At 36.0% G+C, this 13071-nt stretch overlaps 2 protein-coding genes across 2 annotated transcripts; both read left to right on the top strand.

The window, feature by feature from the left end:
• Positions 1-983: 983 nt before the first annotated feature.
• Positions 984-5853, top strand: zpld1b (zona pellucida-like domain containing 1b; the record flags this gene model as incomplete). Its single annotated transcript, XM_079611178.1, has 10 exons — positions 984-1089; positions 1952-2172; positions 2743-2924; positions 3025-3097; positions 3538-3635; positions 3936-4016; positions 4247-4418; positions 4515-4620; positions 5196-5225; positions 5494-5853. The coding sequence occupies 10 exons, from the start codon at positions 984-986 to the stop codon at positions 5655-5657; spliced, it is 1233 nt and encodes a 410-aa protein (XP_079467304.1). The 3' UTR covers positions 5658-5853.
• A 2479-nt stretch (positions 5854-8332) lies between these two features.
• LOC306997279 (zona pellucida-like domain-containing protein 1) lies at positions 8333-13071 on the top strand. Its single transcript, XM_079610511.1, has 10 exons — positions 8333-8558; positions 8674-8894; positions 9467-9651; positions 10430-10502; positions 10596-10693; positions 10782-10862; positions 11201-11369; positions 11872-11977; positions 12083-12100; positions 12196-13071. The coding sequence occupies exons 1-10, from the start codon at positions 8447-8449 to the stop codon at positions 12333-12335; spliced, it is 1203 nt and encodes a 400-aa protein (XP_079466637.1). The 5' UTR covers positions 8333-8446; the 3' UTR covers positions 12336-13071.

The following is a 13071-nucleotide window of genomic DNA, read 5'->3' as shown; positions in this document are numbered from 1 at the left end:
TAAATTATTCATGAAATAAATATTATTCATTTTCACAGCCTTCTAGTAAATCATTGGGGCCTTTTTTATTATAAATTGTATTATTATATTATTTAGGATTCCAGGCTAAAAGAGTATATATTTTAACAATCTGCATGAAATCAATAAACACTAAGGTTTGCGGTCAGTAAGATTTTAGTTTGTATGTTTTTTTGAAAGACATTAATGCTTTTATTCAGCTTGTCCGCTTTAAAAAAAAATATATTATTACTGGATTTTAGTACATTTTATCTCACTATTAGTAAAATATGAACTGATTAAATGAGAGTATTAGACATGGTAGCTATTAGATGTTAGCTGTATTTAATGTCAAAAATGGGCAGTTTGTGATTGTATCTTCATTTAGTGCATCAGTGTGTCTGGTTGAGTGAAGTGCGAGGAACCGGGAGGCCAGAGTGACAATAACAGCACACTCGCTATCAACCCTGATGGACTGACAGAGAGAATAGGCCCTTTAGTCACTTCAGCCGCCGATGAAAACATAATTCCTGCCTTCTGTCCCACACTGAGTTCAGACATTATTGAGCGATGACAGAGGCAGATCAAGCCATGAGGAGACGAGTGGGAAATCGTAAAAGCGGCTCATGTTTCTGCCTCCATAAAAAAGATTTGTTCAGCGCATTGAGATTGTGATGGATTTTCCCATGTTTGTCCAGGACAGCTCTTTTTGTTTAAGGCTTCTGATAATGGCTCATTGTTTTGGCTGCAGTAGAGGCCCGTGGTGCGGGCGGCCCTGTGGAGATGCCAGGCTGCCCATTCACTCACCGGCAGCAGGCCGAAACGCATGGAGCGCAGCTCACCTGCATCAGGGGACTGAGGTAATGGGGGGATCTCAACACTTTATGACAATAAACATTACTGTTGTTCCAGTCGTTGTTTTAGTTATAACTGAAGTTTTGATGTGGTAGAAAAATGTCTGTTTTCCTTCCTTTCCAGGTGTTGAAATGGAGTGGATATGTGTTCCTCTTCTGCTTTTCAGTGGGATTCATTTAGCTTTTACACAATTCAATGGATTCAACTGTGATCCAAACCACCACAGCAGATTCCCTGGTAAGAAATTGAGAGCCAGAATTTATATGTTGCAGAATGTAAACAATAATACTGTACACTGCTGTTAAAAAGTTTAGGGTCAGTAAAGAAATTAATACTTTTATTCAGTAAGGACGCATTAAATTGTTTCGAAAGTTGACAATGAAGACATTTTTTATGTTACCAAAAAAAAAAAACTGTTCTTTTGAGAAAAATGTAATTTGTATATCATTTGATAATAATAATAATCAGCATATTAGAATGATTTCTGAAGGATCATGTGACACTGAAGACTGGAGTAATGATGCTGAAAATTCAGCATACCATCAAAGGAATAAATTAATTTTACATGCTAATAATATTTCACAATATTACTGTATACTACTGTATTTTTTTTTAATCCAGCCATGATGAGAATTAGATTTCTTTCAAAAAGAAAAAATCTTACTGACCCCAAACTTTTACACAGTAGTTTAAATGCATCACTTTTAAAGTAAATCATTATTTTTTAAACCAATAACAACTATTTATTGGTCTATATAAATAATTTGTTTATTATTTCCTTATATTAGAGACATTTATATTTTATATAGTGGGGTCCAAAAGATGGATTCTGCACTGGAAATCTGGGATTTAACCTGGACATTTTAGTATGTATAACAAAGAAATGTTATGATGTAAAATTAATAAGCTATTTCTAGCTCCAAAAGGTCAGAGATGTTCTTGCTTGTGGAGTACATGGAGCTTGTCATTAAAGCAAATACAAGATTTTTTTTAATTAATAGTTATTCTTTGCACTTAAATTGTCATGCTGATAATATAATAATAAACCCCACTGTGGAGATGTCATATCATTTACTTGTTGTGTTGACTTTCCCTCAAGGCGACAGAGATATCAGCGTATACTGTGGTGTTCAGACAATCACACTAAAGATTAACCTCTGTCCTGTGCTGTACTCTGGATACACCGATGCCGACCTGGCACTGAACGGACGTCATGGAGAAGTCCATTGCCGAGGCTTCATAAACAACAACACTTTCCCCACAGCTGTGCTCTTCAGTATCAGCCTGAACACACTGGAGGCCTGTGGGAACACGCTGGTGGTAAGGGATACATTCACTGACACGCATGTTTCATGGTATTATTGTGTGTGTTTGGGGGGATGGATATGTACTATGTGAATACCATGGTGTATGAATAATTATGCAATACCATTGAACTGTGTATCTGAACTTCCACACTTTGCCCGAGCTATTCTGTTTGTTTTAATACTGTATTATATGTTGCGTCCCATAGCTCAAAAGGGATGCAACAAATGGGGGCTTGTCCGGGATTTGAACATAACAGAACTGATCTGCGATTTTAACCGTGGTTTCATAGACAAGCCTTAAGATTAGTCCCAGACTAAAATGCACGTTTTAACTGTTTTAACTGAAAGCATCTTGCACTGATATCTTAAAATAGGTCAGTGCCATTGTTTTGTAATGTTTTTTCCAAGGCATATTTATAAAAGGTATTTTAATGTCCTAATTAAAGGTCTAATCCTGGCTTAATCTAAGCCCTGTCTGTGAAAACGGGCCTAATTTGTAACCCTTAAGAACAAAACAATTCGATTTTCCCAGAGAAAATAAGATTTTAATTTAGGTAACATATTTAAATCTATCTGTGTTCAGGTTTCTACAACTCAAGGCTTCAATGCTTATGGGAACATCTCTATGGTGCAGATGGGGAATATATCGGGCTACATTGACACCCCAGACCCTCCAACTGTCATCAGTTACCTGCCAGGTCTACAGTATAAATTCAGCTGTAGTTATCCTCTGGAGTACCTGCTCAACAACAGCCAGCTGGCATCGTGAGTCAGTTATTTCTGAAGTAATAAGAGATTTGCTGATATTTTCTGCAGTGAATACACAGTGATAATGTCTTGTTCTGATCTCAACCTCCTTTACCAGTTCATCTGCTGCAATATCAGTGAAAGACAACAATGGCACTTTCCTGAGCACACTCAGTTTGGTGCTTTACAATGTGAGTGATCTCATCTAGTTAGATCATAAAATAAAATACATTTTAAAGTGTGGGTGTGTAAAGCAATAAAATAAATATTTATCATACATTTGTTGTTCCAAAACTATATTTTCATGAGATCACAGTTAATTAGCGCTTACAACTTTTAAAAATAAATTCTTATTTTTATTAAATTTTATTTATTAAAAAAAATATATGTTTATGATTATATACTAAAGATTAATGAAAATATATTTTTAAAAAGTATGATATTTGGCTTAAGAGTATGAACAATTCTCCCTTAGGATCTATTATTGTCACTTTCATATTGTAAATGTGTACAGAAATGTGTTTGTAGTTCTCAAAGTTAAATTAAAACGTAAAAATGGCATATTTGTGTAATGAAGAATGCCTTAGACAGCCATTACAGTATAGCTAATTTTCTTTCTCATATTTTACAGGATTCAACATTCAGTCAGTTGATCTCTATACCAACGTCTGGCCTGTCCTTGAAAACTCGTGTGTTTGCTGCAGTTAAAGCTACAAATCTGGACAGGAGGTATATCATACAGAGAAAAATATATTTTTAAAAATGATTAAAACACAATTTTTTTGTAAAATTATTTCATATCACAATGTTTTAGTTATCTCATGTAAAGACAGGTTACTAGAATAAATTGTGAGATATAACTAGTATAAGTTATTGTGAGATTTTGTGAGGAAAAAAATAATTGTAAGAAATATTCTCTTCTTGGTTAACTATTCAGATCATGAGCCCCTATTAACTAATTATTTTTACTTCTTGAGATTAGAGATTCAATTCCCATTAATAGCAGAAATGACTGTGTTTTCCCCACAGGTGGAATGTCCTGATGGATCACTGTTACGCCACCCCCTCTGGGAACCCTAATGATGAGATACGCTATGACCTTTTCTTTGGGTAATTTAGTATTTTCTGAAATTATGTGGGCATTAACTCGGTGAGTCCTCATTACCTGCTCAACTGACTACTATTCAATGCACAAAGGCCTTTTAGAGGAAATGACTTGTGTGTGTGTGTATGAGTGTGTGCGCGTTAGTGTTTGTTTGGGTATGACTGAAGATAATCAGTTTATCAGCATAGATCTGATGTTTAAAGAGCCTTATTTTTGGTGGTGGGGGTTTAAATAGGTGCTACAAGGATCCACAGACAACAGTTTTTGAGAATGGAAAAAGTCAAATGGGCCGCTTTGCATTCGAAGTCTTCCGTTTTGTGAAACATAAGAACCAGAAGATGTCCACTGTGTTTCTGCACTGTGTCTCAAAGCTGTGTCGAGCAGACGACTGTGGAATACTATTGCCGGTAAACGGTCTTAATGCTGAAATATTTGATGGTTAATAATGTATTTTAGGTGACTTGACTGAATGAGAGCACTGACTGTAATACCTCTCATGGCAGATCTGTGGAAACCGCAGGAGGAGAGACACTTTGGATGAACATGCAGTATCAGGTTCGTCCTCAGGGGATGCCGTCATAACCGCAGGTCCCATAATCACTAGGAGCGGTAAGAGCCCTCAATCTCAGCTTTATAGTCTGTTTATGCTCTGAAAAAAAGGACAAATAAGATTTACTTACTCTCTATGTTTTTGTTGTTGTTATAAGTCAATGTAACTATAAATGTAAGTAAAATCTTGTGCTGCTTAATATTTTTCTGGGACTGATACATTTTTTTCAGGATTCTTTGATTAATAGAAAGTTCAGCATTTTTTTTAAATATAAATATTTTGTAACATTATTTCATGTCCTGGCTGAAGTATAAATAAAGAAAAAAAGACTTGATAGTTTGAATATAGATGATAGTTTGAATATAAAGTATGTTTGAAACTGACTGTAACGCGTGTAAACGTTACATCCTTTTGATTTTCCCGGCGAAACCTACCCGAGTCCTTCACATAAAAAAACATCAATCTACAGGCTTTCAAAGACAATCTAAGTAGGGGAAGGTCTCATTTTATACTAGTTTAAGTGTTCACACATTGGCAAAACAAAAAGTGATTAATATATGAACATACACATAGCACTTTTAAATCATGAAATCTTTTATGCTTTATTTATGAACATCTTGTGTGTTCTCTGCAGATGAAACTCCAACCAAAAACTCGCGACCTGGTAAGATTCTTTTTTAGGAGGTCAAGAAAAAGTAACTAGCCTGCTAAATGTAACACACACACACATATACACACCACACTGTGTCCTTTCTGTGAGACATCAGCTTTGTTTTCACAGTGAAACAATGGACACCAGTGTCAAATTCTGCAAATTATATTTATCCATTTACAGAACCATCTTGTCTGTGTTTTTGACCCCTATTCCACCCAAACCCGTTCACCCCCAAACCTCTGCTTACCCCCATTCACCCCTCTCTGTGCGTCTGCAGTGAGCAGTTCCTCCCAGCCCCTGAATGCTGTAACCAGTGCCTTGATATCGGGTTTGGTTGTGCTGGGTGTGACGAGCCTGGGTCTCTTCATGCTCTCCCTCAGGCTGCTCAGGAAGCCCAGCCCTTCTAGCCTGACAGGAGTCTGGAACCCCAGCTTCAGATGACCTTCATTCTTGAACCATGAGAGCATTGAATTCTGTCAACAATATTTGGTCATATTCCTATCATTGCATTTTAATCAGAACCTCAGTGCTGCTTTCTTATGTCCCAAAATTGTCTTTGTTTCCCTATTTGATCATATATGAATCTAATAGTCCCTAATAATATCAATGTTGAAAACAGTTGTTCTGCTTAATGTTTTTTTTTGTTTTTGTTTTTTTGATGAACAGAAAATTCAAAAGAACATCATTTGTTTGAAAGAAATATTTTGTAACATTATACATGTATTTTCTGTCACTTTTGATCAATTCCTTGCTGAAGAAAAGTATAATTTTTTCTTCTTAAAAAAAAAATAAAAAAAATTCTTACTGACTCCAACATGTTAGTGTATATATATAAATGTACATTTTAAAATACCTCAGTTTGTTACTTTCTGTTTCAGGGTCTGTGATCCTTTTTGTCTTGAAGTGCAGAGCACAAAATAAATATAGATTGTTCACATATGATTGCAGACAATTTTCTTTATGATTTTTTGTTGATCTTATTATGATCATATTATGACTGAAGTTTTATATATTGTGTGTGTGTGTGTGTGTGTTCTGTTGTAATAAACAGCATGCCACAGATCCTGTTAACCAACCTTATTTCACAATTAACCAGGCAGGTTTGTTCATTTGTTTTTTATTTTTTGTGGGTACAGTTTAAATTATTTTTAGATGTATATTTTATGGTGTGTTTTTTTTTTTTGCACAAGGTCCCATTTATAACCTGTTTCACATTTATTTTAGCTTTTTTAATCAAATTGTATATATGTACAACATGACATTTTGTCAACTGAATGTAATGGACATGTGATAATAAATTTAAATTTTGCTTCTTTTTGGATCATTTATCTGCTTTTTTATCAGTTTTCAACATATTCTTTGTGTACCTAAAACCGCACAGCCTTTTTTAATTCAGCCACAAGAAATGACATTTAACAAAGACACAAACCACCCATTTAATTCCCACAGTGCCACCGTAGATCTCCACAATCTGCATCATTTTTCAACATAATCCCAGATTACTGCAGTAAGTCAAAAGCTAGAATATATCTGATTCTATCTCACTTCTTATCTTGACAAAACCAGAGCAAAGACCTCAGCTAACATATTTAACTGACTACGTCAAGGCCAGCATCATATTATGATGAGGTCTGTAACATTTCCCATGGTTTTGTGTCGTTGACAAAAGAAGAAGGACAACACCCAACACTCTGATTTGACTCGAATCAGAATATTGTTGTCCTTCCCAGGTAGCTCAGCTGACAGGTTCACATTACAATTCCATTGGTATTTTCTGTGATTTTTGTACCTCATTTTCACATTAAACGCAACCCAATTTATACCACAGATTGGCCAGTCACAGATTTCACCTCATTCGCTGTTGAAATGCTATAGATATGAAGCACAACAAGAATCCAGAAATTATTTTGCAGTTTTTATTTTTATGGAGACTTTACTATTCGAAAAGCTTCTGAATTACTAAGAGATTGTTCATTCGTAGGCTCAACACTATCAAAAGGAAAGTTGACCCAAAATTAAACAATTTCTCATCATTTACTCACCCTCATGCTGTTCCAAACTGTATGATTTTTTTTTGTTTCTTTTTCTCAAAGTCTATATATTTTGAAGTATGTTTCAACTGGTTTTCTCCATGTTGTACTGAAAGTCAGAAAGTAGTTGCTTTGGACCCCATTGCCTTTCATTGGACAATTTTTTTATTATTATTATCTTTTACTTAAATTACTGACTTAATACTTTATTTGTCCCTTTAAGGGAAAATGTAGCCACATTACAATCACACAGTCGTGTCCTTTGCACTAGAGTTTAACATGTAACCAAATGAACAAATACAACTTTTTAGTGGTTGTATCTAAGCCTTGGGATACAGAAACGTCGACCAAATGGAAGTGGTTCGAATTGTAGATAAAGCATTTATAAAAAAAAAAAATGTATTCAAGCTTTTGACATTGACAGGGTTTAGACGTAGCTGGCGCATCTGAGCTAATACAAATGGTCCAGGTTGCCGTTCATTTTGAATTATCTACAAAATACACATTATAGTACATTAGATAAAGCATTTGAACCACTTCCATCTGGTCGACGTTTTCGTATCCCAAGGTTTAGATATAACCGCCATAAAAAATTTCCTCCACAATTAATTCTTCAGCATATCCCTTTGACAATCATTGTCACAACCATCAAATAGGTTATTATGAAACATCACATGTGTGATTTCATCCAGTGTCCATCAAGACTTTCAAGTAACAAACCTCCTGAAAGGTCAGAGGTTACACTGACAGACTTGTACTTTTAGGTCCAAAGAGAAGATGAGACCTATTGTGTGCTTCTTCAATAGAATTTGTACTTAGTTCATTAAATTACATGTTGATATGTTTCAGGATGTACAAAATGACAAAGACAGTGGTCATTGTTAATGGTCTAACTTCAAAGGTGATGTGTAAGGTTTCAAGTTTTGCCTCAAGGTAATGGTACCTTATCCACAAAAGTGGATTGTTCTGGAGAACTCAAACAAACATACCAAATGGCAAATGACCTTGTTTTGGTCCAATCCAGCGGAAACCAACTTTTTTCTGCACACACATATAAAGCACAAACTGAAGGCTGTCAGAGTTAATCCAACAGTGACTTTGAGACAGTAACGAATCTTTATAGCAGTAAGGATACCTTCAGGAGCTCTTCAAGATTTTCTCTGGTGCTGCGAGTCATTCGAAGGTTATTTTTGGACATTGATGAAGAGCAGATCTGACATGGCTCTCCTCGGCCTCTTGATTTTGGGCGCGCTGGTTCAAGGCCATCTGGCTCTTACTGTTAGTGAGTGTGGAAATTCCCTCAGACGTCCAGGTAATACCCTGTATTTTTTGTCTCCAAGGATTATTGTGGGCTAATTGCAAACTAAAATAAGTAATCAGTGTTTTAAGAAATAGCCTACATCAGGGAACATGTCTTTGTTTTACAGAGTACACCGACATCGCAGTGTATTGTGGGACTGAATCTATAAATTTGGCAATCCAGGTTTGCCCGGTCATGTACACTGGCTATAACGAGTCCTTGTTGATTTTGAATCAAAAGGCAAATGACCCGTTGTGTCGGGGAACACTGGATGCGACTGCGACTCCTCCGGTCGTGCGCTTCACCTTTCCGCTTAGAGAATTGGACGCCTGTGGCAGCATCTTCCGCGTGAGTATTACTGCATCTTAAACTGCATTGATGATGCCTTCCCTGATTTAAAAAAAAAAGTTTAGTACCAAACTTTTGGCAGTCCCCAAGCCAGCAAGCCATTGTGGCTACCAACAGGGGGCAGTGTTACTCCTACTCTCATTAAAGGGATAGTTCACCCCAAAAACTTTGTCATCATTTACTCACCCTCAAGTTGTTACAAACCTGTATGAATGACTTTCTTCTGCTGAACACAAAAGAAGATATTTTGAAGAGTATGGGTATGCAACAATTGATTGGCCCCATTGACTTCTATAGTAGGCTATGGGGGGTCTGAGATACTATATAGCCTACTATAGTATCTCAGACCATCAACTGAGATTCTTCAAAATATCTTCTTTTGAGTTCAGCAGAACAAAGAAATGCATTCAGGTTTGAAACAACTTGAGGGTGAGTAAATGATGACAGAATTTTCATTTCTGGGTGAGCTATCTCTTTAAGAGCATCATTTTGTTGAATAGTATTCAAAACACTCTCTGTATTTCGTTCTCTCTCTGTGCAAGTCTTTTTAATGTTATTGCCTCACTTTTTAGACCACCAGCGCTCCAGGCACCGGGGCCTTCTCAGACTTCTCTAACATCCAGACGGTCAACATCAGTGGGGTGGTCAGATCTTTCGACCCCACATTAGGAACAGTGACCTACAACGCTGAGCTGAAGTATTTTTACTCCTGTGCATATCCACTCGAGTACCTGGTCAACAATACACAAGTTGACGTGTAAGATCTTTTAACTCTCTTAATAGATTAATCCTGATGAAATAATAATAATAAAAAAATCTTAAACCAGCCATTTGGTCTCCCAGTCTAGTCATTTTATTCTCAATCAGCTAAAAGGCAGTTTACATATTTACATAAACATAAGCATAGACCAACTTTTGGATTGAAACACATACGTTCTGACATACACTACTGTTAAAAAATACTTTTATTCAGTAAGGATGCATTAAATTGATCAAAAGTGTATTTGTATACTGATTAATAATGTTACAAAGGATTTACATTTCAAATAAATGCTGTTCTTTTGAACATTCTATTAATCAGATAATCCTAGTTTAAACGTATAATTGTTTCCATTAATATCTTATATCTTATATAACTTGGTAATAATTAGAAATGTTTCTTGAGCAGCAAATCAGCATATTAGAATGATTTCTGAAGGATCATGTGACACTGACACATCATGTGACAAAAATCAGCGTTGCATCATAGGAATCAATTTAATTTGAATATAGTATATTACAATAGAAAACAGTAATTTTAAATTAGAATAATATTTCACAATTTTACAGTTTTAATGTATTTTTAATCAAATAAATGCATCTTTGCTGAGCATGAGACAGAATCGTACATAATCCAAACTTTTAAACAGTAGTGTATACAGTATTAAACATCTGAAAATGCAGCTTGTTGAGTCTTAACTAAATAATTATTATAAGCAAATGTTAGATTTCAAGAATGTGGCCCTTGTAAAATGGAACCTTTCCTCCCTCTACAGGTCATCCTCCTCTATTGCAGTGAAGGACAACAACGGAAGCTTCATCAGCACTTTAAGCATGCAGCTCTTCAAAGTACAAACCTTTTCCCAATTTCCAAAACCTGTAGCTTCTTCTATACTCCGTCAGTTTTCTGTCCCTGAACCCGTATTTTAATTGTGCCTCTAGGATGTAAACTACACTGTTCCGCTCCCTATCTCAACTGTGGGCATTGAGCTCAGAACCAAAATCTATGTGCAAGTCATAGCAGCAAACTTGACTTCACAGTGAGTAACATTGGCTGATGTTTCTTCTAAGATTTCCCCTGTGTTAGTTTATGTAGAAATTGACTGATCCTGTCCTCCTCCTCCACAGGTATCATGTTCTGCTGGATCGATGCTATGCCTCTATCTCAGCCCTACCCTCCAATTCAACCTTTTTCAATCTTTTTGTCCCGTAAGTCCCAAAAAAAAGTGCAAAAAGTTATTTTATATTTTTGGTCATTTATAATTGTCAAAAAAAAAAAAATCATTAATTAGAATGTTTATTACACAAAAAATAAAATAAAACACTGGACAAAGCCACGGAAATTCACTGGTCATCTTGTCCTGCACAGAAATAAATCCTTAGAAAAAAAAACAAAAAAGCTACTGGAAATTTTCTGTCAGGACATTTTCAGATCATTTTACAGACATTTCCTTCAACCCTAAAACACAACACATAAAACGGAAAATGACCAGTGCATTGGGCCCTGTTTGTGTGTAACATACTTGAAATTTACCTTTTCTCAAAAGGTGCTCGAAGGATCTGTTCACCACCATGTTGGAGAATGGAAACAGCCAGAAGGCTCGCTTCAGCTTCCCGGCTTTCCGCTTTATCGAGCAGCAGAACCAGACCATTTCCACCTACTTCCTCCACTGCATCACCAGGCTTTGTGAAGCCAGCACCTGCGCCGGGTTCAAGGTACAAGCTCTCAGACTGCGGATCTTAGCTGAATGAAGAGAATGTTCAATTAGGGATAAGTGTAAAGCAATACATTTAGACTTTTATTCCAGGATATGAATTCTTGATATAGATAACTCAATTTTAGTAAGACTTGTATTTCTGATATGTGAAAGTGAAATTTCAACTAGTAAGAAATCAATTCTTGATGTCAACAGTTAGCCAATGGTGACATTTAACTAGTGAAAATACAATCACAAGATTTCGAGTGATGACTTTTGAAGAATTGAAAAGTGAATTTTTTTTTGTAAATGTTATTCCTGATATCAAAAATGGCCATTGTTTCTACTAGAAATCTAATTCCTAAATTCCTATAATATCAAGAATTAGCATTTTAACTAGTGAAGATGTAATTGTTTATATCAAGAATTAATATCCTGGGAATGAATAAAAGTCCAAACGGCTTGCCATAAAAATGTGTCCTGCTGTTTTGTTTAACCCTCATTCCCTCTTCATTGATCAGCAATGCAAGAGGAGGAGACGGGACATCCAGACAACGACGATTACAGATGGCCTCTCAGACACCACCCTCATCACCTCAGGACCTATCAGGACTCGAGCAGACACCCGTATGGCTCTCTTCTACTTGATCCTTGTCATTGTTTATGATACTGACGGAAACATTTTTTAAGAAGCATAGTCAGATATTAACTCATAATTGTTCTTTCTTTCAGCTACTACTAATGAAGGAGGTAAGTCTCCCTCATCAATGCAGTTCATTTACAGAAGAGTGCCAGAAATCAAGTAATTTTGGTAATAACGTGCTGTCTCGTGTTTTCCTGTACAGCCGTGAGCAGTGCACAGAAGGACAGTGCCAGCGGGGCGTCTGTAGGACTGGGCATTGCTCTGGCTGTCCTCGTCGTTGGTGGCACCATCGCTGCCCTCATGGCCGTGACATTTTACCGCAAACTCAGGATTCTGCGTTAACTGTCCGTGATCCCAGAGCTCTTATTAGGAAGGACAAATAAAACAGTGCTGGTGGAGGTGGGAACTGGGGATCCATAATATATTATTATTACTTGACTTTTAAAAAGAAAAACTGTCAGCATAGCAGACAACACAATTGCCATTTAAAATGCAAATATTGCAACCAAAAAAAAAAAATTTATTTAAAAATTGCTGAATTTATTCATTCATTTATTTACACGTATATACTTCAGATACACATTTTTAATGGATCTATGCCTTTTTAAAGCAAAATATGTACAGAATAGGCTGAGGCATTTGATGTAAGGAAGAGGATTACACAGGGAGGATTACAAACAAGTGATTTTTGTGAGGATAAAGCGTATTTATCATAAAGGATCTGTGCTAAAGTTGTGCCACATTAAAGCAGGATTGAAGGCTTTAGGATTGACAGCTTTAAAAGAACAGGTGAAAGAAAACATGCTTCATAAAGTTATCATAACTGCTGCATGAAGAGCCTTGCTTTGATTTAGCACACTTGTATCTTATTAATGTGGAAGGAAAGTGTCGGTTTGGAAAAGGGATTACAGGCATGCTTATTTTATTTTGGATACTACAGCTTATGTAATATGTTACAAATTCAGACAGTTGATCTTGTTGAACCTGTTTGTTTTCAAGAATCACATTGTTTCTGAATTGTATTTGTTGAGTTTTTACTCTTATTGCATGCAGTGTCATTAATAAAGGCTTCATTGTG

Source organism: Phoxinus phoxinus (genome assembly GCF_949152265.1).
Source record: "Phoxinus phoxinus genome assembly, chromosome: 4".
Classification (NCBI taxonomy): Eukaryota; Metazoa; Chordata; class Actinopteri; order Cypriniformes; family Leuciscidae; genus Phoxinus; species Phoxinus phoxinus.
Note: the sequence above shows the minus strand (reverse complement) of the source record. Positions and strands in the feature narration are given on the sequence as shown.

What these genes read in the sequence shown, in the direction of transcription:
- LOC306997279 (XM_079610511.1), top strand. Translation starts at nt 8,447, where the DNA reads ATGAAGAGCAGATCTGACATGGCTCTCCTCGGCCTCTTGATTTTGGGC. An exon ending in AACAATACACAAGTTGACGT is followed by an intron (nt 9,652 to 10,429) that starts GTAAGATCTTTT and finishes CTCCCTCTACAG; the next exon opens with GTCATCCTCCTCTATTGCAG. An exon ending in TAAGCATGCAGCTCTTCAAA is followed by an intron (nt 10,503 to 10,595) that starts GTACAAACCTTT and finishes TTGTGCCTCTAG; the next exon opens with GATGTAAACTACACTGTTCC.